Source organism: Sphaerulina musiva (genome assembly GCF_000320565.1).
Source record: "Sphaerulina musiva SO2202 unplaced genomic scaffold SEPMUscaffold_10, whole genome shotgun sequence".
Lineage (NCBI taxonomy): Eukaryota > Fungi > Ascomycota > Dothideomycetes > Mycosphaerellales > Mycosphaerellaceae > Sphaerulina > Sphaerulina musiva.
In genome coordinates, this window is record NW_016017392.1 from 1,171,076 (window position 1) to 1,196,817 (window position 25,742).

At 50.3% G+C, this 25,742-nt stretch overlaps 10 protein-coding genes across 10 annotated transcripts; 3 read left to right on the forward strand and 7 right to left on the reverse strand.

Annotated features, from left to right (window-relative positions):
* Nucleotides 1-160: 160 nt before the first annotated feature.
* Nucleotides 161-2,395, reverse strand: SEPMUDRAFT_151564 (MFS general substrate transporter). The gene is made up of 4 exons (XM_016906895.1): nucleotides 2,089-2,395; nucleotides 1,102-1,998; nucleotides 711-988; nucleotides 161-579 (listed from the first exon to the last, which is right to left on the reverse strand). The coding sequence occupies exons 1-4, from the start codon at nucleotides 2,328-2,330 to the stop codon at nucleotides 236-238; spliced, it is 1,761 nt and encodes a 586-aa protein (XP_016757723.1). The 5' UTR covers nucleotides 2,331-2,395; the 3' UTR covers nucleotides 161-235.
* Nucleotides 2,396-3,223: 828 nt separating this feature from the next.
* Nucleotides 3,224-4,509, reverse strand: SEPMUDRAFT_128231 (uncharacterized protein). Its single transcript, XM_016902202.1, has one exon. The coding sequence runs from the start codon at nucleotides 3,475-3,477 to the stop codon at nucleotides 3,313-3,315; it is 165 nt and encodes a 54-aa protein (XP_016757724.1). The 5' UTR covers nucleotides 3,478-4,509; the 3' UTR covers nucleotides 3,224-3,312.
* SEPMUDRAFT_151565 (uncharacterized protein) lies at nucleotides 3,224-4,509 on the reverse strand. The gene is made up of 2 exons (XM_016906896.1): nucleotides 3,790-4,509; nucleotides 3,224-3,713 (listed from the first exon to the last, which is right to left on the reverse strand). Exons 1-2 carry the CDS (start codon nucleotides 3,979-3,981, stop codon nucleotides 3,603-3,605), a joined length of 303 nt encoding a protein of 100 aa, XP_016757725.1. The 5' UTR covers nucleotides 3,982-4,509; the 3' UTR covers nucleotides 3,224-3,602.
* A 128-nt stretch (nucleotides 4,510-4,637) lies between these two features.
* Nucleotides 4,638-5,587, reverse strand: SEPMUDRAFT_151567 (60S ribosomal protein L126). Its single transcript, XM_016906897.1, has 2 exons — nucleotides 5,426-5,587; nucleotides 4,638-5,360 (listed from the first exon to the last, which is right to left on the reverse strand). The coding sequence occupies exons 1-2, from the start codon at nucleotides 5,535-5,537 to the stop codon at nucleotides 5,065-5,067; spliced, it is 408 nt and encodes a 135-aa protein (XP_016757726.1). The 5' UTR covers nucleotides 5,538-5,587; the 3' UTR covers nucleotides 4,638-5,064.
* A 179-nt stretch (nucleotides 5,588-5,766) lies between these two features.
* SEPMUDRAFT_151569 (uncharacterized protein) lies at nucleotides 5,767-11,166 on the forward strand. The gene has a single exon (XM_016906898.1). It carries the CDS (start codon nucleotides 5,959-5,961, stop codon nucleotides 9,706-9,708), a length of 3,750 nt encoding a protein of 1,249 aa, XP_016757727.1. The 5' UTR covers nucleotides 5,767-5,958; the 3' UTR covers nucleotides 9,709-11,166.
* Nucleotides 11,167-12,070: 904 nt separating this feature from the next.
* On the reverse strand, nucleotides 12,071-13,717 carry SEPMUDRAFT_52072 (glycoside hydrolase family 125 protein; the record flags this gene model as incomplete). Its single annotated transcript, XM_016909213.1, has 1 exon — nucleotides 12,071-13,717. The coding sequence occupies one exon, from the start codon at nucleotides 13,715-13,717 to the stop codon at nucleotides 12,071-12,073; it is 1,647 nt and encodes a 548-aa protein (XP_016757728.1).
* Nucleotides 13,718-14,388: 671 nt separating this feature from the next.
* On the forward strand, nucleotides 14,389-15,966 carry SEPMUDRAFT_111062 (uncharacterized protein; the record flags this gene model as incomplete). The annotated part of the gene is made up of 1 exon (XM_016900895.1): nucleotides 14,389-15,966. One exon carries the CDS (start codon nucleotides 14,389-14,391, stop codon nucleotides 15,964-15,966), a length of 1,578 nt encoding a protein of 525 aa, XP_016757729.1.
* A 63-nt stretch (nucleotides 15,967-16,029) lies between these two features.
* Nucleotides 16,030-18,300, reverse strand: SEPMUDRAFT_151570 (phenol 2-monooxygenase). The gene is made up of 2 exons (XM_016906899.1): nucleotides 17,519-18,300; nucleotides 16,030-17,464 (listed from the first exon to the last, which is right to left on the reverse strand). The coding sequence occupies exons 1-2, from the start codon at nucleotides 18,161-18,163 to the stop codon at nucleotides 16,202-16,204; spliced, it is 1,908 nt and encodes a 635-aa protein (XP_016757730.1). The 5' UTR covers nucleotides 18,164-18,300; the 3' UTR covers nucleotides 16,030-16,201.
* A 1,589-nt stretch (nucleotides 18,301-19,889) lies between these two features.
* SEPMUDRAFT_128237 (cytochrome P450) lies at nucleotides 19,890-21,383 on the forward strand. The gene has a single exon (XM_016902203.1). The coding sequence runs from the start codon at nucleotides 19,953-19,955 to the stop codon at nucleotides 21,339-21,341; it is 1,389 nt and encodes a 462-aa protein (XP_016757731.1). The 5' UTR covers nucleotides 19,890-19,952; the 3' UTR covers nucleotides 21,342-21,383.
* A 141-nt stretch (nucleotides 21,384-21,524) lies between these two features.
* Nucleotides 21,525-22,976, reverse strand: SEPMUDRAFT_120449 (uncharacterized protein; the record flags this gene model as incomplete). The annotated part of the gene is made up of 1 exon (XM_016901605.1): nucleotides 21,525-22,976. The coding sequence occupies one exon, from the start codon at nucleotides 22,974-22,976 to the stop codon at nucleotides 21,525-21,527; it is 1,452 nt and encodes a 483-aa protein (XP_016757732.1).
* Nucleotides 22,977-25,742: the final 2,766 nt, after the last annotated feature.

Below are 25,742 nucleotides of genomic sequence, written 5' to 3' on the forward strand. Positions count from 1 at the left end.
ACAGTTTATTTGGGGCGTGGATGTTATGCGGGATACGATTGTGAGGTGGCCGGAACATCGGGCGAGGGCGGCGGGAAGTTATTTGGATAGTTTGGCTGCTGTTGCTTTTTAGGGGTTTACTCTTGCTTTGGGGAGAGAGGGAGAGAGAGAGAGAGGGAGAGAAAAAAAGAGTATGTATATATACATCTATACAATATCCATCAACCAACCCCCACAGGGGGAACCAAACCACTACCTAACCTCCCCCTTCCCCCCGTCCAACAACCCCAACCCCAACCTCCCCATCAAACTCCGGATTCACCCAACCCGGCTCACCACTCCACCTCCTCAACTCCCCTCCAAACGTCTGCAACATCGCAAACGTCGGAATACAAAAAAAACTCGTAATCATCGCATGTCCTGCCATAGTCCACGTGTAACCCACGGCATCCAACCACGGCACAATGAAGAATGGATCGATAAACGCTGACAGGTTGAGGAGGACTGCGTAGAAGACGATTACGGACATGCTTTGGTAGGGATAGCAGTCGAGGACGTAGGCGGCTACGGCGGAGTTGCCCATTTGGATTCCGGCTCCGACTGGGGAGGAGAGGAAAGAAAAAAAAGGTCAGTTTTCTTTTTTTTGTGCAAGTTTCGACAAAAATGGGGCTGGTGAGATGAAGATGGAGATGAAGAATTCTTTTAGGAGGTTCAAGGTGTTGTTTACTCACATAATGCAAAAGCCACTTGGCCTACAATCCAATGATAATTCCGATCAATCGAAATTCCCCACACGATTAATCCTACGGATGTCAGAACCGCTGCAGGATACAATAACCAAATTCGCATCTCGGGGGTCTTGTTGTTGTTCGTCGTCGTCGTCGTCGTCGAGTCGCATTGTTTCGCTGCTGCTGCTGCTGCGAGTTTGACTACTAGCCAATCGCTCAAGCGACCTGAAAAGAAGATTTCGGAAATGAGCGTGCCCACGATGAGGCCGATGAAGAAGAGTCTTTGTTGTCAGAGATGTTGCTGTTAGCGTTTTTGGTTGTGCCTTTTTTTTTCTTTCTCCTTTTGCACTGCCAAAAGTGGAATGTGAAAAAGAAAAGGGGGGGAAAGACGTACCCTTGAATTTGGGGAGAGTAGGTTGCATATGCGACGGGAATCAGGGTAATGACTGATAATACCCACCAGTACCAACCGAAGCAATAGGTGAAAATTGCAATCGGCACCACGGCGAATTTGAACGTCTTGCCAAATCGAATCAATGTGTCCCAGACTTTGGGATGCTTCATCCCGGGGAGAGGTACCACGTTGATATATGGTAGACCTTTTGTCCGCTTCACATCTCCTCCTCCTCCTCCTCCTTCACGAGATATGGTTCCCGTCGTCATTTGCTTCTTCTTCTCCTTCTCCTCCTCCTCCGCACCAACAGCATCGACCATTCCAACTTTCGTTCCTCCTCCTCCTCCCGCAGCAACTTGCCGCGACAACATCCAATCTCTCGGATACAACGTCTCCGGCATAAACAAGACTTCCGCAAGCAAAATCGCGCCCAAAAGAATCGCCGTAAGCCACTGAATCCACTCAGAAGAAACCAGATACATAAACCCCCCAATCAACGGTCCAAACAACAGTCCCAAATCAATCGCCAAAACCCACAATCCAACTTTCTGACCCCTTTCATGTTCGAAAAAAATATCATTGATAATCGCTAACCCCACTGTCGCAGCCGGTGAGACTCCCAAGCCTTGGAAAAATCGCGCACACATGTAGTTGCTGTAGGTTGAGGCTTTGGCGGCGCCGATTGTGGCCGCGATGGAAATTAGAGTGCCCAGGATCATGATGGGGCGGCGGCCGATGATGTCTGCTGGACTGGACCAGAGGAGAGGTCCGACGGCGAGGCCGAGGGCGGGGATGGCGAGGGTCCAGTTGATTTGTTCGAGAGAGGCGGAGAATTGGGTTTGGAGGGAGACGAAGGCGGGGACGGTGGTGGTTGTGATGTAGGTGAACATGAAGTATCTTTTTTTGAAGGAGAAGAAGAAGGGGAAGGTCAGTTTTTTTTGGTTAAAGAGGGAGAGAGGATTTGGAGAAGGAGAAGAACGAACTTACAATGCCATCACGATGGAAAGAATGACATGTTTTTGAAATGAAGACCAGTTGAGAGGATCCAATCCATCGTTTTGCACGGGTGTGGGAAATAATTTGAAGCCATTCTTGTCGAGTAACACGTTCACTTCCACGGCCACATGTCCAGCTTCCGTATCAGGATTATCGTCCCCAGTATTCCACAACGCCCTCTTCTTCTCCTGCTCATTCTCCTTCTCCGACGACGAGAAATGTTCAGAAGACATGTCTCTCTTCGCCCCCCAGTGACCAAGACTCTTTCCGGCCGCGACAACGAACAAGTTTCGAAAAGAGAAAAGAAGAAGAAGAAGAAGAAGACAGTCCAAGGAGGAAGTGAAAGAGGTAGAAGTGTTAGCGACTAGCTAGGAACTAGTAAGTAAGCACCCTGGCTAGGTGTATGCATATGCAGTCAGTGGCAGGCGATAAAAGATCAAAGTATATCTAGGTATCTTGCCATCGTGGGTCACACACCCCCCAAAAAAGGTTTTATCCTACCTACCACAACAAAATAAATGCACTAAAAACTTCTTATTTGATACAATGTCGCCCTCGTGGGAGTCGTGGGTAACAAATAATCTGCAGCCGGAGATGGATGAAATCCTGAAGGCTGAAGAGAACATCGTCAGCCAATCACAGGGCAGAGATAGGCTCGCGTGGAGAAAGGGCAAGGGATGTCGATGGGACAGACAGGAGATCTTCAGTGCATGCATGTCATCTCATGCACGCCAAGTATAAGCTGGATTTTCCTTATCTCTGAAAGACGGAAAGAAAACCCCATTTCTTACAAATCTTGCCGGATAACAAACAACAGAAAATAAAATAAAAGAAAATACATGGGCCGAGACCTTATGTACCTCCTCACCTTACCACCACGCGGCGTCGGAGTTTCTTATTTGTCGTCACGGCAGATCCTTGTGAGATCCTACAGTGTACCTTAGCGAATAATGTGAGCCCACGCGTGAGATGCATGTAACACCGCCGCTCTTATTCTCGGGTATCGAGCAGAAGATAGGAACCTATCCGTGCCGTGTGGCACCCTCTGGAGTAGCCATGTCCGAAGATGGTGTGAGAACCGAGAAATGTAGGAAGTACCAGGTAACAGCACTCAGCACTACGGCTTGGGGGTTGCGTGGCAGCCACGTGCGATGCTGCAGCTCGCTTTTTGTTTCGAGTCTCTTTTGACCTTTTTTCTCTCTTTCGCCGTCTCGTTTAAGGCAGTTTTCTTTTGTCGGAGGGGGAGTAGTACTGCGCGAACAGTTTCGTTGCGTATCCATGACCAAGACTTGGAGCACCTAGAAGGACTCGCCCGCCGCGGCAGTGACCCGTAGTATCACGAGCGACCAGGCCATCGAGAGCGTGTGCAAGTGTTGCCATTGCGAGGACCAAGGAATATTCGACTCTCACGGGGGGGGCGGGTTTTTCGCGACGATCCCATATGAGTAGATGCACAGCACAGAGGCATCTTAGTCCCGGTAAAATGATCCGCAGTCTAAGCACCCTCAAGATACCAACGGATCCGGCAAAAGGCCAAGTGCATTTGATCTTGATCTGTTGGCGCAGCCGCGCATGAACCGGTAGTGCAGACGATACTCTGGACAAAGCTCCCACACCTTGATCGTCATCTAGTCAGCAGTGAATATGGCAGACTCCAGTTCGACACAAGTTTGTGACAAAGGTTTCTCTCACGACTCTTGGCAATTCCGTTCGAGTGGAAGGAACTCCATCTGCAACCTCGTCGTAGTCATTGCATCCAGAACGATCTTGAGAGGCCAGCAACAAAGCCTCCGGGCTGTTTGATAGCTTGTCTGTAGAAGCAAGTGTCACCTCTTCTACGCGTATGCCGACTTCCGCTGTCCAGCAAAGTGCGCAACGGCACATGTCCTCAATCAATCACTGGCTCCGCAATCGTCGGCTCGACCAAGCACGCCTCGTCGGATATGTAAGGCGCATTGCAGATTCCGAGCATTGGAAACATCGCGACTTTGGATTTCGCAACAATGCTAACCATCAGCTCCTGTCAAGAGTATGCATTTCGGAGATGATTTTATTGGGTGTTTGTGCTGTTGCGCCCAGCGTGAATCATCGAATCCAATGCCAGGTAGTATCTAGGTGCCGCAAAGATTGCCTCATAAGCAATAAATGATCAGGTAATCGAAAGCCGACTTTCGTCTCCTTCAATTAGGGTAACTCGACGAGTTGCTGGACGAGAGAGACTGCCAGAGAAAATCTTCGCAGGAAGTCGGTCGGACATGCGCGGGGCGAAGAGATGACTTCACACACACAAGTCTCAGCCGAACCCGATTGTCTTCACGTCCAAATTTGTTGAAATCTCTCTTCCTAGTCTGTCGCTGCGCTGCCACAGGCGCGTGACACGCCAAAGCGTCAACGAGAACGCCTAGTTACTTGACTTCCGTCACAGCCTGTTCATGCAGGATAAACCGGGGCAATGGAGCTTGCAAAGTAAAATGGTCGAACATAGATGGACTCCACAAGGCGCGTCAAATATCAGTAAACTACAAAGTGTCATGAGAAATATGTTCCCCACCTTCAAAGCACCATCTCCCAGAGGGTAGTCGAGCAGTGTTCTGTGGCAGGAGGTTTTGCTTTTCGCCATGTGTTTAGCTTCAATTCTGCCAGTGAATGAGGCGGTGAAGTTGATAATCATAGCGGTGGTAGAGAAAAGCGAGACGAAGAGAAAAGAGGTGCAAAAACCAGCACACCGTTCTGGGCACGGCGCGTGGAGGTCGAACAGTGGTTTTTTTACCGGTGTGTATGAAGCGCTTTCGATTGCCGATAGTCGATTCCATGCAACTGCACAGTCCGCCATGCATCTGACCATTCCTAATGCGAAGTGAAGCCAGCCTGGCAATATCCTCACTTTTGTGGTATCGTTGAACTCATTCATGACCGTTTCCACCAATGCGTAACCTTTTTCTGACCAGATCTCGAGCGGTGAAATATCTAAGCCTTGCGCTTCTTCTCGTTGGCAACACGGCCAGCGGCAATGCGCTCAATGATCTTCTCCCTGTCCTTGTCGAGCTTGAGCTTGGTAATCTCGACCTTGCTTGGTGCGATGCCGAGAGGCACAGCCTGGCCGTTGGACTTTTCGCGCTGGACACGCTCGATGTGAATCACATACTTGAGGCGGTACACCGAAGTGACCTTGCCCTCACGACCCTTGTTGGATCCGCGCTTGATGATGACCTCGTCGCCCTTGGTGATAGGAATGGCACGAACGTTGTGCTTCTCGCGGAGTTCTACGATTCAATTCCTGTCAGCAATGCTCCTGAACCGGAGATATGCTATTGACAGGTATAAATACCTTTGCTCAATGGCGCGGACATGATGACCCGGCGCACACTGGAGGGAGCCTGGAAGTGAGCCTTGCGGCTCTTGCTCCTGCTGGAGTGCAGATTGCTGTTGATCTTGGTCATGGTGGCGGTAGGTGAGATGACCTGGTGTATTGTCGTTGGGTGATGGCGAGAATAGACAATCTCTGCTGCAAGAGGAAGACAGAGCACCAAATTTCAAAATGGACGTGTGGAGCTGAGATCTTGGCGTTCGGCCGCTCCCGATCCCGACATCCCGTCATCCCGTCCCGAGCTGCTGCGACTACTGAGCGAGAGGTACATGTATGCGACCGCATCGACATGGTGGTAAGAGGTCGTAGACACAAATGCGACTATCCACGTTGCAGAAGGTGTATGAGCATGGGAAGGGCGCCGGCGGATAGGGATTTCTTGGACTGCTGCGAACACTGGATTGTGTGATCGTCTACCAAACTTCACCACGAACAGCCTGCACACCCACGCGCCGCCCGACACACGATACGCGCAGTAGAGGAGGCAGGATAGAATGGCACCTTATCCTGCCAACAACTTCTATGATCCTGTTGGGAGCCAGTCGAATCAGCCGTCCGGATACACCTACGCCAACGCGAACAACAATCAATACGCGAGCCAGAACTCGGCATATCAGAGCAACTCATACACGCACAACTATGGCTCTGGCTATGACAACCAATATGCGACTACGGGACAGCAGGCGCAGTCGAGCGCAAATACAGATACAGCAGCTGCCGGTCTGAGCTCCCTCAGTAGCCACACGTACTCGCAGCCAGCGGCGAGTAACACCTCTCGCAGCAACGTCGCATACGACACATCCAACTCGACATGGGGAACTCCAAATTACGCATCGAATACGTACAGTTCCGCGACCAGTCGGACTACAGCGAACCAGTCGCCAATCTATGCTACTCAGTCCTCTGGTAGCACCTTTGGTCGATCGAGTCTGCCAGACCAGTCGCACTCCAGTTCCAACTCATTCGCTGCCTCCCAGAACTATCAGACTGCGTCGACAACGCCGGCCGCGCCAAGTAGTGGAAGTGGAAGTGGTAGTCGTTCTTATAAAAATGCCCCTAACAGTGCAGGATACAAGAGCAGTTACCAGCCTCCATCCCAGCAGACTCAGCAACCGCCGCCACGGTATGCTAGTCCTCTACACGCGATGCAAGCTCAGCAGCATCAGCAGCATCAGCAACACCCTGGTCACAGCAAGCAGCCCTCGCAGACTTCGAACCAGATGCAGCCATCACCACGAGTAGCAGCTCAAAACATGCAGCAACAACGTCAACAGAGCGTGTCGGTCGAGCCAATGCCCACCACTGTCGATCCGTCTCAGGTTTACGATATACGCGCTGAGCGCGAAAAGGCTGCCCGGATAGAGGCAGAGAGGCGGCGAAAGGTTGAAGCCGAGCAGGCAGCTAGAAAGGCCGAGGAAGATGCGAGACAAGCCGAAGAGGATGCGCGAAAAGCGGAGGAAGAGAGAATAGAGGCGGAGGCTCGTAAGGCCGAAGAAGATGCACGCAAGGCAAGAGAGGCGGAAGCGAAGAAGAAGGCCACAGCGGAGCGGAAGAAAGAGGCTAGGCGGAAGGCAAACGAAGAGAAACAGAGTAAAACTGCTGCGACTGCTCTGCAGCAGATGGCCGCAGGGAGTAGTGGCGGCGGTGGTGGTGGTGGTGGTGGTGGTGGTGGTGGCGGAAGCATGGAATCCATGGCTGCAATGATGGGCAACATGTCAGGACCGCCGGCCAACGATGAGGAAGCAGAGATGCGCGCAATGTTTAAGAAGATGCGCGAGTTCAATCAGAAGAACCCAGCCATGCTTGCCAAGTTGTGGGAAGAAGAGCGTAAGCAGCATGCCGCTCAAGCGCCGCCTGGCACTGCGCCGCCTGCGCAACCGGTACAGACAGGACTACAGCCTCCGGCGCCGAAATTGACCAAGAACCAGGATAAAGCTGCCGCCACGGCGCCGACTCTTGCTCCACCTACCGTCCCTCCTCCTGCGCAGCCAACAGTCCCAATTAGCCGACCAAATATTGCATTACCTACAAAGAACGCGCAGGCACCGCTCTCGACTTCGTCACAAGGGGCTAGTTCCTTATGGCCACCGCACAAGAAAGGCAGTCTAGCTGAAGCTGCGGCCAGGTGGCTTACTACATTGCCGGAAAATGTTGACAGTGGCAAGACAATTAGTACCGAACAGGTCATTAAGATCCTTGATACCAATCCTTCGTACGTTCAATTGTGCGAAGCTGTCGAGAAGAACGGCATTCGTTTTGAACGATCTGCTCTGGCCAAGCAGCTACTGAAGGCTGTGCCCGACGACTTGCGAGGTAGCCAAAGTGGTGTAAAAAGCGGCGCAAATGCTGCACCAGTAACAGCTGCCAATGGCACCGAAACTCTTTTTAATGGAGCTGGCACGCCTGCATCAGCGCCACCAAGGAAGAGAGGCCGACCACGTGGACGGTTTTTGCCTCCGGAAGATAGGGGATCTTCAAGCATAGTCTCATATTCTACACCTTCCTTCACATCGCCTACGGATGCAGCAAAAGGGTTGAACTCGATCAACACGGGGGGTGGCGTTTTCCCGGGGTCTGTCTCCGGAACTATCAGTACCGGATTCACATCACAGTCGGCGACTCAAGATCCAACCCTCTACCATGCGGACCCCATGATCATCGACGATCACCCACGACCTTCAGGCTCCCAGCCACCAGCGCTCAAGCCAGAAGAGAAGCCTCCAGAACTACCCCCTCCACCACCAAAGGACAAGGAAGAAGCTGCTCGCAAGCGTGGCTTTGGCGACTTGATAGATTTGACTGCAGATGACGATTCGGACGACGAACCGCCACCAAAGAAAGTCATTTTGCCTTCTAATGCTGCCCCATTCAGTGTCAAGCCAGTACCGTCTAATGACGGGTTTCGGCAGCCCATTCCGTATCAACAGTTCGTCTCGCAGAAGTCTCATCCATCGCCTGGGTTTCCACAAAACGCCGTGCCCGCAAGAGATCTGTTTCCGCAACAGACGTGGAATAGACCTCAGATGCAGCCACCTGCGCCGGTACATCCTCCCCAGATTCGTCCAAAAGGTCCATCTGAGGAGCAAAAGCAGGCAGAGCGGATTCGAGGCAAAATGTTGGTCGAACCCATTATGCGGGATCGTGTTGCGCGCAAGTCAAAATACGATAGCAGAACCATCGCCCGAGACGTCTTGCTGGCCACAAATCGCCATCCCGACATGCGCCCGCTCAATGGTCATCTCAATATTATGCAAAAGTTGCTAGGCGATCGTGGAGGTGTGATTGACGGTGCTGGCAACAAGAGCGATTTGGCAACCATACGCTGGGATCTCATCGATCCAGGAGAACCGAATGAGGAGGCGAAGTTGAAGTCCAAGAAATCTGAAGAGGTCGACGACGAGAGTGATGCAGACTCACACGCAAAACTCAGATCTAGCACAACCGAACGACCAGGTGAGCTTCGGAATTCCGACCGAAAGCAGGATGGTCTACCTCGGCAAGTGCCGAAAGCGGACCGCGACTCCGCTCGCGACGCGTCTCCAAACATTCTTGCCAATGAACATCCAAAACTTACATCTGACTTACGATCTCGCGCCTCACGTGGATCATCGGTCGCTCGTCGTGAATCTGCTGCTTCAATTCACACTCCCAGAGCTATTGTCCGCAGGCAGAAGAAGCCCTCCAGCATGTCGAAAAGTGCGTCCAGCACGCCTGTCGTTACCGGCACGCCAACCGGGTATGCCGCTTTCCGCCCACTCGACGAAAATGGCAATCCCATCAAGAAGAAGGGACGACCTGTTGGCTGGCGGAAATCGGTACATTCTCGCGAAGCGCAAGGCCTGACTCCGTACGGCGTCGCTGGGCCGAAGACAACGTCGAAACTGAGGCAATCGACCGGAGTACGAGAGTCTTCTGAGAACGTCATGCCGCATTACCAGGTCTATCCGTGCAAGTGGAAAGGGTGCAACTCTGAGCTCGACAATCTTGAAAAACTGAAGAAGCATATTCTCAAGCTCCACGGCGAGGCGAACTCTGAAGGCGACTACGAATGCAGCTGGGGAGACTGCGGCACTGGCGATCACATTGACGCAAACAACAACATCCGCCCAGGCGATGAAGGCGTCACCAGCTTCGAAACACTCGATCACTGGTTCAAGCACGTCAACAAGGCACACATTCAGGCAATCGCGTGGAAATTGGGCGATGGACCACGAGGTGGCAGTGTGGCAGGTGAGCAAGAATAAGACGACTAGACAATTCCTGTGCTGCAATTTGCTGCCATATCCCACAAGCGTTGCGCGATGTATCATGCTTCCGACTTTATTTTGCTCCACGATTTACACCACACTACTTCATTCGTGATCTTATTTTCGAGCCAGTAAAGACTGACGCTCGCGTGACAGAAATCCGCGACGATAGTGCTGCCTATCTGAGCGACGCTTCAGGCAGAAGTGTCACGCCAATCATACTAACGCCACAGGAGCTTGCAAAGCAGAAAGCAGATGCGACTGCGGGGGGTGCTGACGATGACATGGATGATGTGGTCCGCACAGTCATGACAGCTGTGGCCCCAGCCGCCCTCAAGCGTGGCGCTGAACGACGTCTCACGAGCCGAGAAGCCTTGGGGCTGCAGTCTACGGGTCTGGACAAGAATGAGCGTGAAGCTGCAGCTGAACTGAAGAAGCTCAAGGACCAGAAACGTCACGAGGGAGTGACTATGGGTCTCGAAGGCAGTAGGTTGGCGAACGCCAAACGGAGACGTGGGTTCCTCGATGACGAGGACTTTGAAGATTTCATTGAGGACAGCGAGCCGGAATTCTAAAAGATTTGGAGATTTGACAAAAAGCGGACATGACGGTTGTGCGAGAGAAGGTCGGTGTGATGCAGCAGCAGCGAGTGAAGATGGCATGTCTCAGGACGAGCATTGGTACAAGCCGTGCGAAAATCATATTTTGGTACAGTATGACATGATATCAATGTGAATCCACCTTTTAGTCTTGCAATATGAGCCTCTCTTGACATGCCGCTTGATCCCATAGGTATCTCAGGTAGCCTTGAATTTCCCTTTGCCATGTGCTCCAGTCTGAGCGCATACATATCCATGCCTTTCTCACTTGCGCATCATGTAGATGTAGAAGACCGGGCAAGCTCATGTCCTTGTTGAAGATAACAGCTCGTCGGGCTGTATGTCCCCATACGTACAGAAACAGCTCACACTCATCATTCTCCCGACCCCTCCCACGAAAGCCTCGACTTTGTCCATGACATATCCTCCTCCTCTTCTTCGTCTCCTTCTCCTCACAATCCCCACCAGCACACGTACCCTACCCTAACCCAACCTCAAGCTCAAGCTCAAAAGAAAAAAGACAATATCCCCATACCAACCATCTATCTCCCCTTCAAACTCCCCACATTCCCCCCTCCCACAACATCTTTGGAATTATCGAATGTACTCAGCGGCGATGAGCCTTGTTTTGTTGTCGCTGTCGTTGTAGTTGTTTTTGTGTTGCTGGTGGTCGTATGGTGATCATGCTCATCACTGTTGATTTCGAGAAAATGATAGAGGATGATCATGAGCATTGCTGCGGAGCCGAGGAGGAGGGCGAGGGAGTAGAGGGAGGCGTCGGAGATCATTTTTTTGTTTTTGTCTGTTTTCTGGGTTTTGGGGAGGGGTGAGGGTTGAGGTGGTTGATGCGGAGGTGGTGGTGGTGCGGTGGATTGGTGTGGTGGTTGTGGTTGTGGTTGTGGTTGTGGTGTGTGTTGGGTTTCAATGGGGAACGGTAGAACTATAAAGCTGGCAAGAGCGTGAGCTTGCTGTAGCTAGGAGGTAACATGCATGCATAACCGGTTGTTGCCTCAGGTTTTGAGAAATCAGTTACGATCTCTTGGCGAGACGAGACACCTTTGCCCCCCCCCTCTCTCTCTCTCTCTCTCTCTCTCTCTCTCTCTCTCTGTCACTCTTTCACGCACTTTTCTCTCTTCACCAACAAATAACATCCGCGTCCCATACAAAAGATACATAGCCAAATCAGTCAACGATGACACGAGCAATCCAAAGCACTACCAAAAACGTCACTCATATTCATTCGCCTGGTCTATTCCCATCAGATATATACCACAACCAACAAGAAAAGCGCCGCCCAATGCCCGCCCAACCATTCACCTATGCTTTGCAAAAAGAATCCCCGCATCCCTCCTCATATACCTACCTACCAGGTATACATCTGACACTTTTGATGTAATAAATTCGTGCACGCTGGAAAAAACATGAAAAGCAAAAACGGACCTATTTGAACTTTTCCGCACAAGATGGACTCCCACTTCTACTCCGAGTCGTCCTCCGAGCAAAAAGTACAACAGAGACAAAACTTGCCACGATTAAACCTGTAGCCATGACCCAAAACCATCTCAGATGTTCTTCGAATAATGCGTGAGTTTGTTGCGAGTTCAGCGAGGCGGTATGTTGTTTCTTTTTGTTCTTCGCCATACAACGTTATTTCATTCCGTCACTGATCAGCATACACGCTGGGGAAATTGTTTTTTATTTAAAGGAAAAAAAGGGAAAAAAAGGAAAAAAAAAACATATCAAACGTCTGATTTTTTTGCTCAAGTACTCACCTTGTTTGTAAAAAGGGTAGGTTTTCGTGGCATGTATTGGAGATTTCCCACGTCATCTTTCGAAATCGAAGTATCTTGGAAACTTTGCTGGAGAATATGAGGTTTTCTCGCTTGTAACTCGTAAATGGCTTGGCCAAAGAGACCATTCGCCCACGCAAACCACGATCTCGTCCATTGCGATTGGTTGTGGGCATTGACGCTTTCGTGAATGAGTCCGAGACCGTCGGTCGAGCTGAGCAGTTGATAAATTTGCTGCGTGATTTCGGCGTCGTCGTCGGACGTCAATATGCGCATGATGGATGCCATGGGCCAGCCATTCACGAACCCGCTGTGTGGTGAGCCGATGGTGCTGAGTTCCGGGCCGTGTGCCCAATACGGGTTCAAAGTGCTGAGGATTCGTGCTCGGGTGTTTTGGTAGATGGGATCGTTCTTGTCGGAATAGCCGAAATAGGCACTACTCAGAAGAGATGGGGAATTGGCGTCGTCCATGAGAATGACACCGCCATAGCCATCGATTTCGTAGGCGTACACGTCTCCGTGTTGTGGGGTGGAGATGATGGCGTGGTCGTTGATGGCCTGGCGGAGACTTGCGGCTTTGTTCCTCATACGTGCAGCGAGGTCTTTCGCACCGCTACCAGAGAGTTGCTCCATGATGGTGGCACTTGCGTTCAAATAGTGCGAGAATTGCATGTTTGCAGGGATGAAGAATTGATACAAGGTGTCGTCGTCGGAGGGACGGAAGAAGACTTTGATCAGGCCGGTGCCTCCCGCGGTGGGACTTCCATAACCACCGTTGAGGGATGATGAAAAGAGATAGGAAGAGTTCTTGATGCTTCCGTCGGCCTCGTAGGTGGTCTGCTCTGTCATATTTTCCGCGACTTCCAAAATGGTCTCGACGGTGCTGACCCAGGAGAATTTTTCGAAGAATTCCAGGTCGCCTGTTCTGCGGAAATACGACTCGGAGAGCTCTAAGAAGCTGGCGAGGGAATCCAGCTCCCATTTGCACTCAAATACTACCTTACTGTCATACGGCGGGGTCACTTTGTACTGACCACTGTAGGCCCAGTTTCTTTCCGGACGTCTTTTCGACTCCTTGGGTGGTTGGAAGGCCTGGCAGTAGGGGTCGCCCAACAAGTAACGCGCTTGCAGGTTAATGGCACCTCGGAACAGCGAGGCGAGAGAGTCCTCACTGTCGTTTTTCTGCAATAGTGGCGCGTATGATTGGAGTTGATTAGCAGAATCTCGGAGCCACATGGCAGGAATATCGCCCGTGATGACAAAGGCCAGCTCCTCATCCGGGTTGTCTTCGGAGACGCCGCGCCATGCAATGGTCGTATCCAGAGTATTGGGAAATGCGTTGGAGAAGAGACGTTTCAGGTCGGGATCAGCAATCTGAGCGACGGTACTGTCGATGGCGTCGTCCACCTCGGGACTACGAAAGGTTCTGCAGTGCTTGGGCGGTCGCATCGAGGACAGCTGATAGACTCCAGATGTGAGGGGTGGGCGCGGCGACTGGGAAGTGAAGCCATATAGCTCGCAGTAGGAGTCAGAGTCGTCATCCTCCTCCGTGTTGGATTCTGCGCGAACACTGGCCAGGAGGAGAGCCGCTGGCGGGAGATGGCGGAACCACTTCATCTTGGGTGCTGCTGCTGCGGAGGAAGAGGGAATAGAGGTCAGATGCAATTCTGCATCAGAAGAGAAGAGATGATGTTGATCAGAGGTGCTGGTAAGTAAGTACAAGTAGAAGGTGTCGCAGTGTGTCCTCCCGTTGATTTACAACTGCTTTTACCCTGGTACCTGGTCGTCGTGCCCTTTAATAGACCGGGATGCTGCTCAATACCGGGTGGCGGGTCTCAAGTGTCGCAGCTAGTGCGCCGGCGTGCTCGTAACCTGTTATACCATCCTTTATTCCCCGATGCCCAGCACCGGCTACAAGCGCATACGGGAGCCCATCTATCAGCGTCTCAGTCAACAGAAAAAGAAAAGGTAGTAGGAGAGTGAACTGCGAAGACGGTGTTATCCGATATGGCGCCACACCCTCGTAAAAACGAGAGACTTATAGTGAAAGAAAGGCTGATACAATCCACACTGATTGGACTGTACTTCTATACCGTACGTGTAGTGCTTCATCTGTTCCATCGTGGCACATTGACGGAGCATGTGCGTCGAGCGATGAAAACTTCGTAAGTTGGTAGGGAGAGAGAGGCCGAGAATATCCCGCCAAGCTTCCACTCGCGACAACATCATTCTTCTTCCTCTTCTAGGAGGTAAGGTATCAATCATCACAAATCGTTCCATCAATTTTCATGGATCGAGCCGTCGAAGCATGGCGACTCCAGCATGGAATCGAAAAAGAAATCATCGCACCTCTATCCAAGAAACTCTGCAAATCCTACACCGTTTACGGCTGCATGCTTCTTCTTCCCCAGAATGCCCTCGAAGGACCGGAATGGTCGCCTCTGGAACCACTGATTCACCACAACAATATCAATAATAACAATACCGCCTTAAACGACCTCTACAAATCCATAGCAAAAGAGCTCAAAATTACCCACATTGCCTCCAACAAGCCCATTCCCCTCCATCATCCTCATCCTCATCATCCTCATCCTCCTCCTCATCCTCCTCCCGCGAACGTGACGGACACATGTAACGATAATAACAACAACAACGAAACTACTCCAACTTCCTCAGAAAACATCCTCCGAGCACCCATCAATTTCACTCCCTTGTACGGAGATTTCGGGCCCGAGACATGTTCCCAACCGCATCCTACGCAAGAAGATTTCGATAAGGCTTTCTGGGTGACGGCGAAGCAGAATGGGATTTATCAGGTGTGGGCGCCGCGATGGACGATGTTTAGTCGGGGGAATATTTCGGAGAAGGCGCGTTTGTTGACGTTGGGGTCGGTGAGGGAGGCTGTGGAGGATGCTGCTGTTAGAGGTGGAAGGGAGGGAGGTGAGGAGGAGGAGGAAGAAGAAAGAGAACTCCAACCCCCCGGCTTTGCAGCCATCGACCTCTACGCAGGAATCGGCTACTTTGCATTCTCCTACCTCCGAGCCGGCGCAGACCAAGTCTGGTGCTGGGATATCAATCCTTGGAGCATCGAAGGTCTACTCCGAGGCGCAAAGGCCAATAAATGGGAAGCAGTTCTTCTTTCTCATGGCATGGATCATTTCGATGGGGACTTGCTACAGGAGACTGCAACCACCTCGATGTCTAAAGAAACCCTAAAAAAAGGAATCAGAAAGGCCAAACTCCTCATCTTCAATGAATCCAACATCCATGCCCCAGAGCGTTTACAACAATACCTTTTCCCTCCTCCTCCTCCTCTCCCTCAACCACATCATCATCCCCCACAAATAACAATCCGCCACATAAACCTCGGTCTCCTCCCATCCTCTCGCGAATCCCTATCTCTCGCCGCCCAAATCCTTTCTCTTCAACATCAACAACAACAAATCACATCCACACGCCAAAAAGAAGACAAAAGCAAAAGAAGAAGAAGAAAAGGCTCCACCTCCTGGATCCACATGCACGAAAATTTCCTTCTAGAAGAAATCCTCGCCAAAGCAAACGAGCGAAGCAAAGAATTGGAAGAGAAAATTCATGGATTTTTATCTATCATACATTATCAAAAAAATATAACATGGAAAGAGAGGAATGAGATGGAAGGTGAGGAGAAAAGGAAAAAGGAAAGGGAAAAGAGGACAAGTAGAGTGAGAGTGAAAATTGAAGGGATTAATCGATTGAAAAGTTATGCTCCGGGGGTGATGCATTGTGTTGTGGATTTTGGGGTGGAGTTTTTGGAAGAAGAGGGAGAAGAGCGAGAAGAGGGACAAGAGGAGGAGGAAGGTGGAGAAGGGGAAGATGGGAGAAGATAAGATAAGCGAGATACATGTAGATCGAGATGGATGATATTGAAATCTGAGAATTTTGTCACAAGTCCAGTCATTGCTGTCTTCATCATTCTCGAGAAAAAAAGCTACATCAACACTGATTGATACAATTTCATTGCGTACCGTACATACATTGAACGCTCACAAGACATGCAAAAGATGTATTTCTTCAAAAAAATCCATCCCACGTGTTTTTTCTATTTCCAATTCATTCCACTCATCACAACTGTGCCCTCTCACTCCCAACTTTCTTGGCAGTAAAAGAGGCAAAGTAGGCATTCAGAGCATCAATCGTCACACTTCCTTCCGCGAGTTTCACTACACAGCCCACATAGCCATCGGGTCGGACGACGACGATACCACCGTCTTCTTCCGACAAACCGACCTTGGCGTGTGCCGACGCTTTCGCATCAGGAACCATGTGATCCCAGACGTCGTCGGCGTAGACGTGGTCCGTGTAGCGGGCGAGCACCTCGGGCAGGAGACCGCGAATGTCAATCTCCGGTCGGTGGGCGTTGAAGATGATGTTGAATGTGTAGAACCACGAGTGGGGGTTGTGCTTCTCGTGGTAGTTGACAGTGGCAATGTCACTGCGCTTGAATGTGTCGTAGAAGGAACCCTTCTTCCTCAGGCCGGCTGCGAAGTCGGCAATGGCCTTCTTCGTCTTGGCGGGCTTGCCGCCGAAGAGGTATAATCGGTACGAGCCATTGAGAGGAATCTCTTGCTCGAGGTGGACCACGTTGGCGTCGACGACTCTCGTGACGGTGGCAGGAGTGAGAATGCGACCGGTGCGAAGTTTGGTGCCACCATTCTTGGTCGAGAGGAAAGCGGGCGACTGTGCGGCATGTGACTCGGACCAGTTGAATACATTCTCCAGATAGGCCACACCATATCCTGATGTGAACTCGCACGACTCTTTGAACTTTTGCACAAATGGGTTGTCTTCCTGGCCGCCCTTATTCGCGGACTGTGCTGCCGAATCTCGCTCCGACGCCGACGGCACTCGTTGCGAGAACATCTTGGCGTACGAAGCGTCAAAGTCCAGCAAGTTTTCTGCAACAAATTTGCGCTCCGACTCGTACGACTTGAGAATGCTGCGGTCGGCAAAGCCTTGCTCGACATGGTGGATCTTCCAGGCCAAATTCTGCGCATCGAGGAAAGCAGTGTTCATGCCCTGGCCCGCTTTGGGGGAGTGTGTGTGGCAGCAGTCGCCTCCCATGAAGATGCGCTCATCGAGGGTGTAGCGATCAGCGATACCCTGGCCAATGGGGTAGACGGAAAACCATTCGACGCGATCCCATTCAATGTAGTACGGCTTCATGATCCTCTTGGCGAAATCTTGCACTTCTTCTGTCGTGGCAGACTTCCTAGGGTTCCAGTCTTTGTCGGTCGAAGATGCAATCTGGATGTAGAGGCGGACCATGTTATCCTCGCGGGGAATGACCATGATGGAGCCCGCATCGGAGTGAATGGTGCACTTCATCTACAGCGTGTGTTAGTGAAAGTGCGGGATCCCGTGTGGGAGCAGAGCACATACCTTGATATCAGGAAAGTCGGTTCGCACGACACCGTCCATCACACCCCACACGTATGCGATGGGGTCTTTGTGGGTGACGCCGACGCCCAATTGTTCTCGGACAAACGATCGCGCACCCTCGCCGGAGAAGAGATACTTGGCGCGCACCGTCTCTCGCTCGTCGCCATCCACGTGTGCAATGTTCACCTCGACGGGATACGTCTCATCCTTGCCATCGTTCTTGAAGCCCGTAATCCTCCACGGCCTCTGTATCCGCGTGTTGTGCTTCTCGATATCGGCGATGAAGACTCTCTCAATCAGTCCCTGGTGCAGGAGCGTCGTGAATGGGTATCGTGCATCGATGAACTTGGGGCACGAGGCCCAGGTGGTCGTTCTCCCGATACCCTTGCCCTCGCCCATGGGGTCCCAAAAGGCGACTTCGTAGACTTTTGCGGGCTCATGGTCCATGATGGCGCGCTTGAGGCCCATGTTGCGCAAGAGGTCCAGGGAACGCGGCTGAATGCCGTCGGCACGTCCAGTCAGGGTAGGCTCAGGTCGCATATCGATGTGCTTGATCTTGTAGCCCCATCGTGCCAGACATGTCGAGAGCAACAGACCGACCGGGCCGGCACCCACGATCACGATGTCGTAGTTCTCGACGGGCATTGCTGTAGAGTGAGATGGAATGGTAGAGAGAGGGGGAGAGGGAAGAGGGGAGAGGAAGGGTTCAAGTGGTGCGAGTCCCAATAAGCTGACGGACAGACAGACGTCGAGGGATCGCAGACAATGATATCAGAAGCAGCTGGTAGAACAGAGAGGAAGGAGAGGAGAATGGAATAACAGGTAATGAGAGGGAGCAGACCTACCTTATGAAGCCATGCTACCATGGCGGGCTGGTATGCTAGAGCATGATCTGATGGCCGGCTAAGAGCAGCGGGATAGAGAATCGGGGCCCAGAATCAAGGGCAGCGTAGTTCGAGGACTTCCCATGTTGTGTTGCCGATGGAGCTAGATGGGAGCGGATCTCAGACACGGTAAGCCTCGAATCTGACTCGGGCTGGGTCACGTGACATGACGACGGGGATGCCCGTCTTTTCTTGGCCGAAGAAGCAATAACTCCAGTAGGAGGTACTGAAGTAACCTACCAACTACTACAGTCTACGTGTATAATGTACCTACAAAGGCTATAATCATAGGTAATGGAGCATAATTGATGGACAATCATTCATCAGCATTCCATCAGTTTCCGGGTTTCCGGTTTCCCACGCCACCCTGCGATATCGTTGTTGTATTATGACAGCGGCATACCAAGACGGGTACTACAGGTGCCTTAGTCACTCTCTCTGGTAGAAAGGCTCGGAGTTATAACGGTGCAGACTGCAGATGCCAGAGACTCTGAGAGCACATGTCTGGTCGTACAAACAGGTACATGTAGGTACATTATACATGTACTTTACCGTACTTTATTACACGCCAAACAGGCCTCTCTGCCGCAGTGCCGACCCATCTGCCTGGCCTCTCCCACATCAATGAAATCATGACAATGATGCCTGTCCACTCCACATCTCCGCAATTCATCGTCCATGGAGCCAATCACAGACGGTATAATACCATCCGCAGTTGGGTAGTGCAGTCATTGGTAGGAGGACGGTTGACGGGAGGGCAACGGTCAAAGGCTTAGCCGCCGCAAACACAACCGTACACTGCTACCGCTCTATCAGACTTCTAGAAGTAGAGCTTATTCTACACTCTTCTATAACCATACCTCCTATCGTATACCGGGTTCTCATCTTCGCTTGTGTCACAGGTATAGTACGGTACCTAGGAGAGCATGGGAGTACCTCCTACCTCCTAGTTGAGTCTGGGAGTAGTAGGTACCTGACCTGAGCTCTCGATACGAAAGAAAAACGAGGGAGCGGGCCGGGAGTTGGGGAGAGCTCAAGAACCGAACAGAGAGCTGCACAGCTGCACAGCTGCAGAAGTGATCGCCATCTGCCCGCTGTAAGACGTCGTTTCGTGCACACCCACCTCGTCACCTCTTGGGCGAGAGAGAGAGGAGAGGAGAAGTGTATGAGTTAGGAGGTATTGGCGCCAAAAAAACCTCATATCACTCAGGTATGTATGCACACCTCTGATATACCTATACACCTACCTACATCTACATGTACCTGCTCATCCATCCTCTCTGTCCCTTCCTCTGCTGCCCCGTCATCGCTCCTTCCTGCTTTCACCGGCTGAGCCAAACACCATGTCTTCAGCTTCTTCCCTCATCCTCCCCTCCGCCCTCACCCCCACCATCCTCATCGCCATCACCCTCCTCCTCACCACCACCCTCCTCTACACCCTCTACCTCATCCTCCTCCACCCCCTCTCCCGCCTCCCGGGGCCTTTCTTCGCATCCTTCAGCCGAGCATGGATGGTCCACCACTCCCTCCGGGGCGACATGAACACCACCATGATCGCCCTACACGCACAACACGACCCCACCAGCCCTCTGATCCGCACCGGCCCCAACGAAGTCTCCGTCTCCGACACCACTGCCATCAAAACCATTTACGGCGCAGGAACCAAATTCCGCAAATCCGATTGGTATAGCGTCTGGCAAGGACATCGCATCTTCGATCTGTTCGCCGAACGCAACGAGAAGGTGCATGGCGAACAGCGGAAATTGATCAGTCGTGCCTATGCCATGAGTACGCTGAAACAGTTGGAGCCGTTTGTGAACGATGCCGTCGAGGTGTTTATGCGGGAGATGGGGAAGAGGGCAAGTGGTAGTAGCAGTAGTACTGAGAATGATACTGGTGGTGAGAATCCAAGGAACACTATCATAGACATGGGCTACTGGGTGCAACTCTTCGCCTTTGACGTGATTGGAGAAATCACATTTAGCAAACGATTTGGCTTTCTCGACGTCGGCGACGACGATGGAGCATTCAAACAAATCGAAACCGCCTTGAGTTCTGCGGCGTGGATTGGACAGATCCCTTGGTTATATTGGTTGCACGACGCCCTCATGCCGTGGATCGGGAACCATCTGGGCATTACCGCGCGAAATGGATCCCTTCGCACCTTCGCCGTGAATGCGATTGCAGGGAGGAAAGATCGCGGGAGCGACCATCAAGATATTCTCTCGCTGTTGCTGGCCACGCAGAGGGAAAAGGGGGGACAGATGGACGATAATGCCGTGACGAGTATGGCGAGTTCCAACATTTTTGCTGGATCGGATACGACTGCCATTTCCACCCGATCGATTATTTACTACTTGCTGAAAAACCCCGACTGCAAAGCGAAACTCGTGCAAGAAATTGCGCTCTTGCGCGCACGGGGCGAACTGTCGGGCCCCATCATCACGCTCGATGAGGCGGAGAAGAAGATGCCCTATCTGCAAGCGGTCATGTATGAAGCGCTGCGTCTGCATCCCGCCGTGGGCATGTCTCTCCCCCGCGTCGTGCCCCCCGGCGGCGCCACCATCGCCGACACCTTTCTCCCTGCAGGGACCGTCATCGGGGCCAATCCGTGGGTGATTCATCGCAACACGGAAATCTTTGGACATGATGTCGAAGCCTTCCGGCCCGAACGGTGGCTCAAACAAGATGACTCGCCGGCGGAGGAGAAGCGGGTGGGAGATATGCATCGCTTCTTTTTCGCCTTTGGAAGTGGAGCGCGCATGTGTTTGGGTAGAAATATCAGTTGGTTGGAAATGAGCAAACTCATTCCGACCCTGTTTGAGACGTTTGAGATGGAGTTGGCGGAGCCAGAGAAGGAGTGGGAATGCAAATGTTTTTGGTTTGTCATGCAGACGGGGATTCATGTACGGTTGAGGAGAAAGGGGGAGGAAGCATAATTCTTTTTTGAACAAGGTAGGTGAGATAAGGTAACATGGGACATTTTATCAAAAGGATTTCAAAGTCTATTATTTTCCATTTATTGTACAGGTGATGCGCTAGATTTTGTCAGTCTCGTCAATATAGCAGCTTTTCACTTACTAGATCTATACATTATCAATCCATCAATCCATCTCAATCCATCACCAACATATCTTCTCCATCGTCCCCCCACTCCTCTTCTTAAACCTCTCATAATACTCCCTTTCCCTCTCCGTACACTCTTCGGGATTAGATTTAATTTTCGCCAGAGCAGCATCCACTCTCGCAAAGTGTTCGTCTGTTTGGCCCGGTTGGAGACCTGTGGCTTTCCAGAGTTTTGCTGCAAGGAGAATTGTGGGAGAGTACTTGTTTTGGTGGTAAGCGGGGTAGGAGGGGATGATGTGGAGGGTGTATTGGATGTGGTAGGGGAGGGCGGAGTAGTTTATTTTGGGGGTTGTTGGGGGTGGTTGTTGTTGGTGTTGTTGTTCTTCTGGTGAGGATTCAGGTTCAGGTTCTGGTGGGGGTGGTTGGTCAGGGTCAGTTTCTGTTGTTGTTGTTGTAGTAGTAGTAGTAGTAGAAGAACAAGACTCAACAGGATAGCTCGACTTACATTTTCTTTCCGGGTCTCGTTGAGGGCCAGGACAACAATAATCCGCCCCAACGCAATCTTCAATCTGCCTGTACGCTGCACGAGCTTTTTGCATCACGCGCTCCATCACCTGTTGAATTTGGTCAGCACGAGCAGCATCATCCAAATCGACAGCAAATCTTCGAGCGCGATTGAGGAGGCGGATGAGGGAATCCATGTCGAAATTGTCCGAAGGGTGACTGACTGCATTACGGAGGTGGGTCATGGAAAAACACTCTCCCACGACGCATTGTCGCGTTTCCTCGCACATTTGACACTTCTCGGGCCCCGTCCTGAATGAGCCTGTACCCAGACCTGCTCGCTCGAGTTCTTCTCGGCCAAATCGGACTTGGTTGTAGGACTCGGGGTAGCGTCTGAGGCAGTTGATGGGCCAGTGCTTTTGGTAAGCATACCAGAATACTTGCTTGGCGATGATGTGGGCTTCATTCAATGCGTCGTATTGATCATCGAATGGAATGCGGACGACGGCAGCGGGAGTGGCGAGGAACACTTCTGAGTCGGAGGGAATTCTGTCACTATCCAGGGCGCGGGCTGCGCTTTGGGCGTCCCACTTGAAGCAGGCGGTGCACATGTTGAAGTTTACTTGGTACTCCTTAGCTTCCGGGTCGGCTTGTTCTTCCTCTTCTGCCTCTTCTGTCCATTCTACTGCTTCTGCTTCCTGTTGTTCTTGTCCATCATCATCATCATCATGTTCTTCTTGTCCATCATCATCATCATCATCATCACCTTCTTCTTCTGCCTCCTGGGCATAAGCGCTGGCTTCCCAGTCATACAGCTCTTGTTCCTTATTATTGAGCTGCTCTTCCTTGACCTTGACCTGTTCTTCTCGAACCTGGACTTGTTCTTCTCGAACCCTAACTTGTTCTTCTCGAACCTTGACTTGTTCTTCTCTGGCTGCAAGATCACGCTCTTGCGAGGCCCGTTCGGTTTCCTGGGAGGCTTCTTGCTCTCGTGGCATATCCATGTTAGCTGAACAGTCCTGCTGTTTTAGCACAATTGAGCGGATACAACGTGGGCTTGGTGACTGTGACTTTGGTGAATGTGTGGAGACTCAGTATTCGAGGGATTCGAGGTCATATATATATCTCTCTCTCTTATTTTCTCTATAAAGAAGTTCTTTGACTCGAGTAGACAAGGCATTGAGGAGAAGAAACACAAAGGATTGACAATCGAGAGTCATTGTCAGTGTTGTTCGCGCCATTCTTCTCCCCCATTGTTGTGCCGTCCTCTGCGACATGGGCATTGTTGGAGCGGTTCTCCGCGACACGAGCATTATTGGCGCCGGAACAGGTGTTGATCGAGGTAGAAGTAGGAGGTCGGCAAGATCGGTAGAAGGATGTAGGAGGAAGGATGTCGGAGGATGTGTCGGTCTCCGGGGAGCGTTCACACGTGATTCCTAGAGATGATAAGAGATGATATCTACCGGCACCAGCTCCACTCTATTGCAGGGTGGTCCCCAATCAAACCAAAGTGAAAAAAAGTCAAAGATTGATTGATTATGTAATCAGAGCCCGAAATATTGATTGAGCTTTGGTTAACCCCCTCAAACTTTGATTGAGTTTGATAACTTTGACTTTGACTACCCTTTTCGGATACCCCCCCGGAACGGCTTCCGATTACCTAGCTATTACCTAATCTACCGGGGTCCCGAGGTCTTACCTAATCTCCCCCCTTACCTAATCCTCCTCCTTACCTAATCCTCCCCTTCCTTAGGCTCCCGGCTTCCGAGAGCCCTCCCTTTCTAGGCTTCCTAGAGCCTAGGAGGTAGGCTTCCCTAGGATTACAGGGTATCCTAGGGTTATATAAAAGAACATATAGGATTTAGAAATAGTAGGTGTTTTTTTCTATATAGGAAAAAAAGACACCTTTTCCTAGATTTTCTCGAATTTTTTCCTAGAAATCCTACTTTTTTAGCCTACTTTTTTCTCTCTCTTCTCCTTTTTTAGCCTACTTTTTTCTCTCTCTCCTACCTTTTTAGCCTACTTTTTCCTCTCTTAGTCAGGATTTTTCTCTCCCTCTCCTACCCCTAGTCAAACCTTAAAGTTGTTAAAGTTAAGGCCCCCTTAACTTTGATTACTAAGAGTTTAGTCAAACCCGAGGTCTCTTAACTTTAATTAGTTAATTAATCAAACTTCAATTAAAGTCTTAGCATAACTTTGATTAGGGACTACCTATAGGGGGTCGCAAGATCGGCTAACAATTACGCTAGTCTAGATTAGTTCAATATGTTTATTTTAGTACTGTATCAACTCCTTTTTACTATACATAGCCTTTTATTAATACCTAGCTATTCCTAAGCAGCTGCTTATACCTCTATAGTATCTTAGAGATAATTAGTCTAATATTATCTAGTATAATTGATTCCTATATATCTAGAATAGCTTTTTTGAACTCCTTAAACCCTATCTTCCAAAGTAACTCTCTATAGTACTTTTTTATCCTCTCTTAGAGTAGTAGCTACACTCCTTTAATTGGATTAAGGTTAGGTAATTATACTGGATAATTATAAAGCTGAATACTATGCTTTTTCCTTATATTACTAGCTAGGTTGTCCTTAGAGCGGTATCTATAGCTTAGATTACTATCCTCTATAAGAGTAAGGTAAATACCCTATATTTTTAGCTTATTAAGCTATTAGATATGTCTCTAGAGGATATTCTTAGTATAGTAGGCATTGGTTATACTGTTTCCCTTCTTTGTAAACCCTAGTAGAGCTTTACTCTTCTATTTAAGTATCTTAGCTTAGAATTCCTCCTCTGTCTTAGTCCGCTTATTCCTTCGAGGTTTGTACTTATTATAGAGGTTAATAAGAGTCTAGTAAGTCTAGTAATCGTCGTTATAGAAGAAGAGGTCGCTCTTGTAGTACTAGGACACGTTAGTAGCAATATAGAGTACTAAATGCTTAGGTTAAGCTACCTCTATATATAAACTATAGTAGTTACCTTCCTTACGGAAGATATACTGTCTTATAGCTATAGTACGATCGATATAAGCCTTATCTGTCTATATAATAGATGCCTAGAGGCTTTCTACCGTAGTATCTATATATTTTCGTCTATACCGAAGTCTCTCGCTCTTGTTCTTTACTAATATCTCCTTTAAAGGTCGCTGTCTTGACCTAATAATTTTTGGCTTCCTAGTATTTATATATCGCCGTAGCGTAGAGTAACTCCTTCTAGAGAGGCGTTAATAGTACTTATAGTCTCTCTTACGAAGGAGCTCTAGACTATTAGCTATAATATCGAGTTGTTAAACTAGGGTAGGGGGTAGTACTAGTCCTAGCTTTTTATACTCCTCTATTAGGATCTAGGCCAGACAGCGATATAGACATCGTAGGACAGACCCGGAATAGCCCGGGAGCACCTAAGATAGGCTAGAACGGGCTACTACGATTTAAGAGGGTTTAGGCTAGGCCTCGTCATGGGTTGGGTTGGGTATGGGTTGGGTACAACCCAACTTAAATACCCAACCCTACAAATAAGCTGGGTACCCAGCTTATAAGCGGGGTACAACCCAACGGTAAAAACCCAGTGGGTATACCCAATGGGTATTGCAATGGGTATTACATAATACGAGTTGAATACCTACAAAATAGTAGAAAGAAATATTAATAAGGGATATATACCTACTACCTGATTCCTAGAGCGTAGAATTTGATAGGAATATATTCTATGTTTATTGCAGCTGCCGACCATATATGCCGACCATATATACCAATCAAAAAGGGATT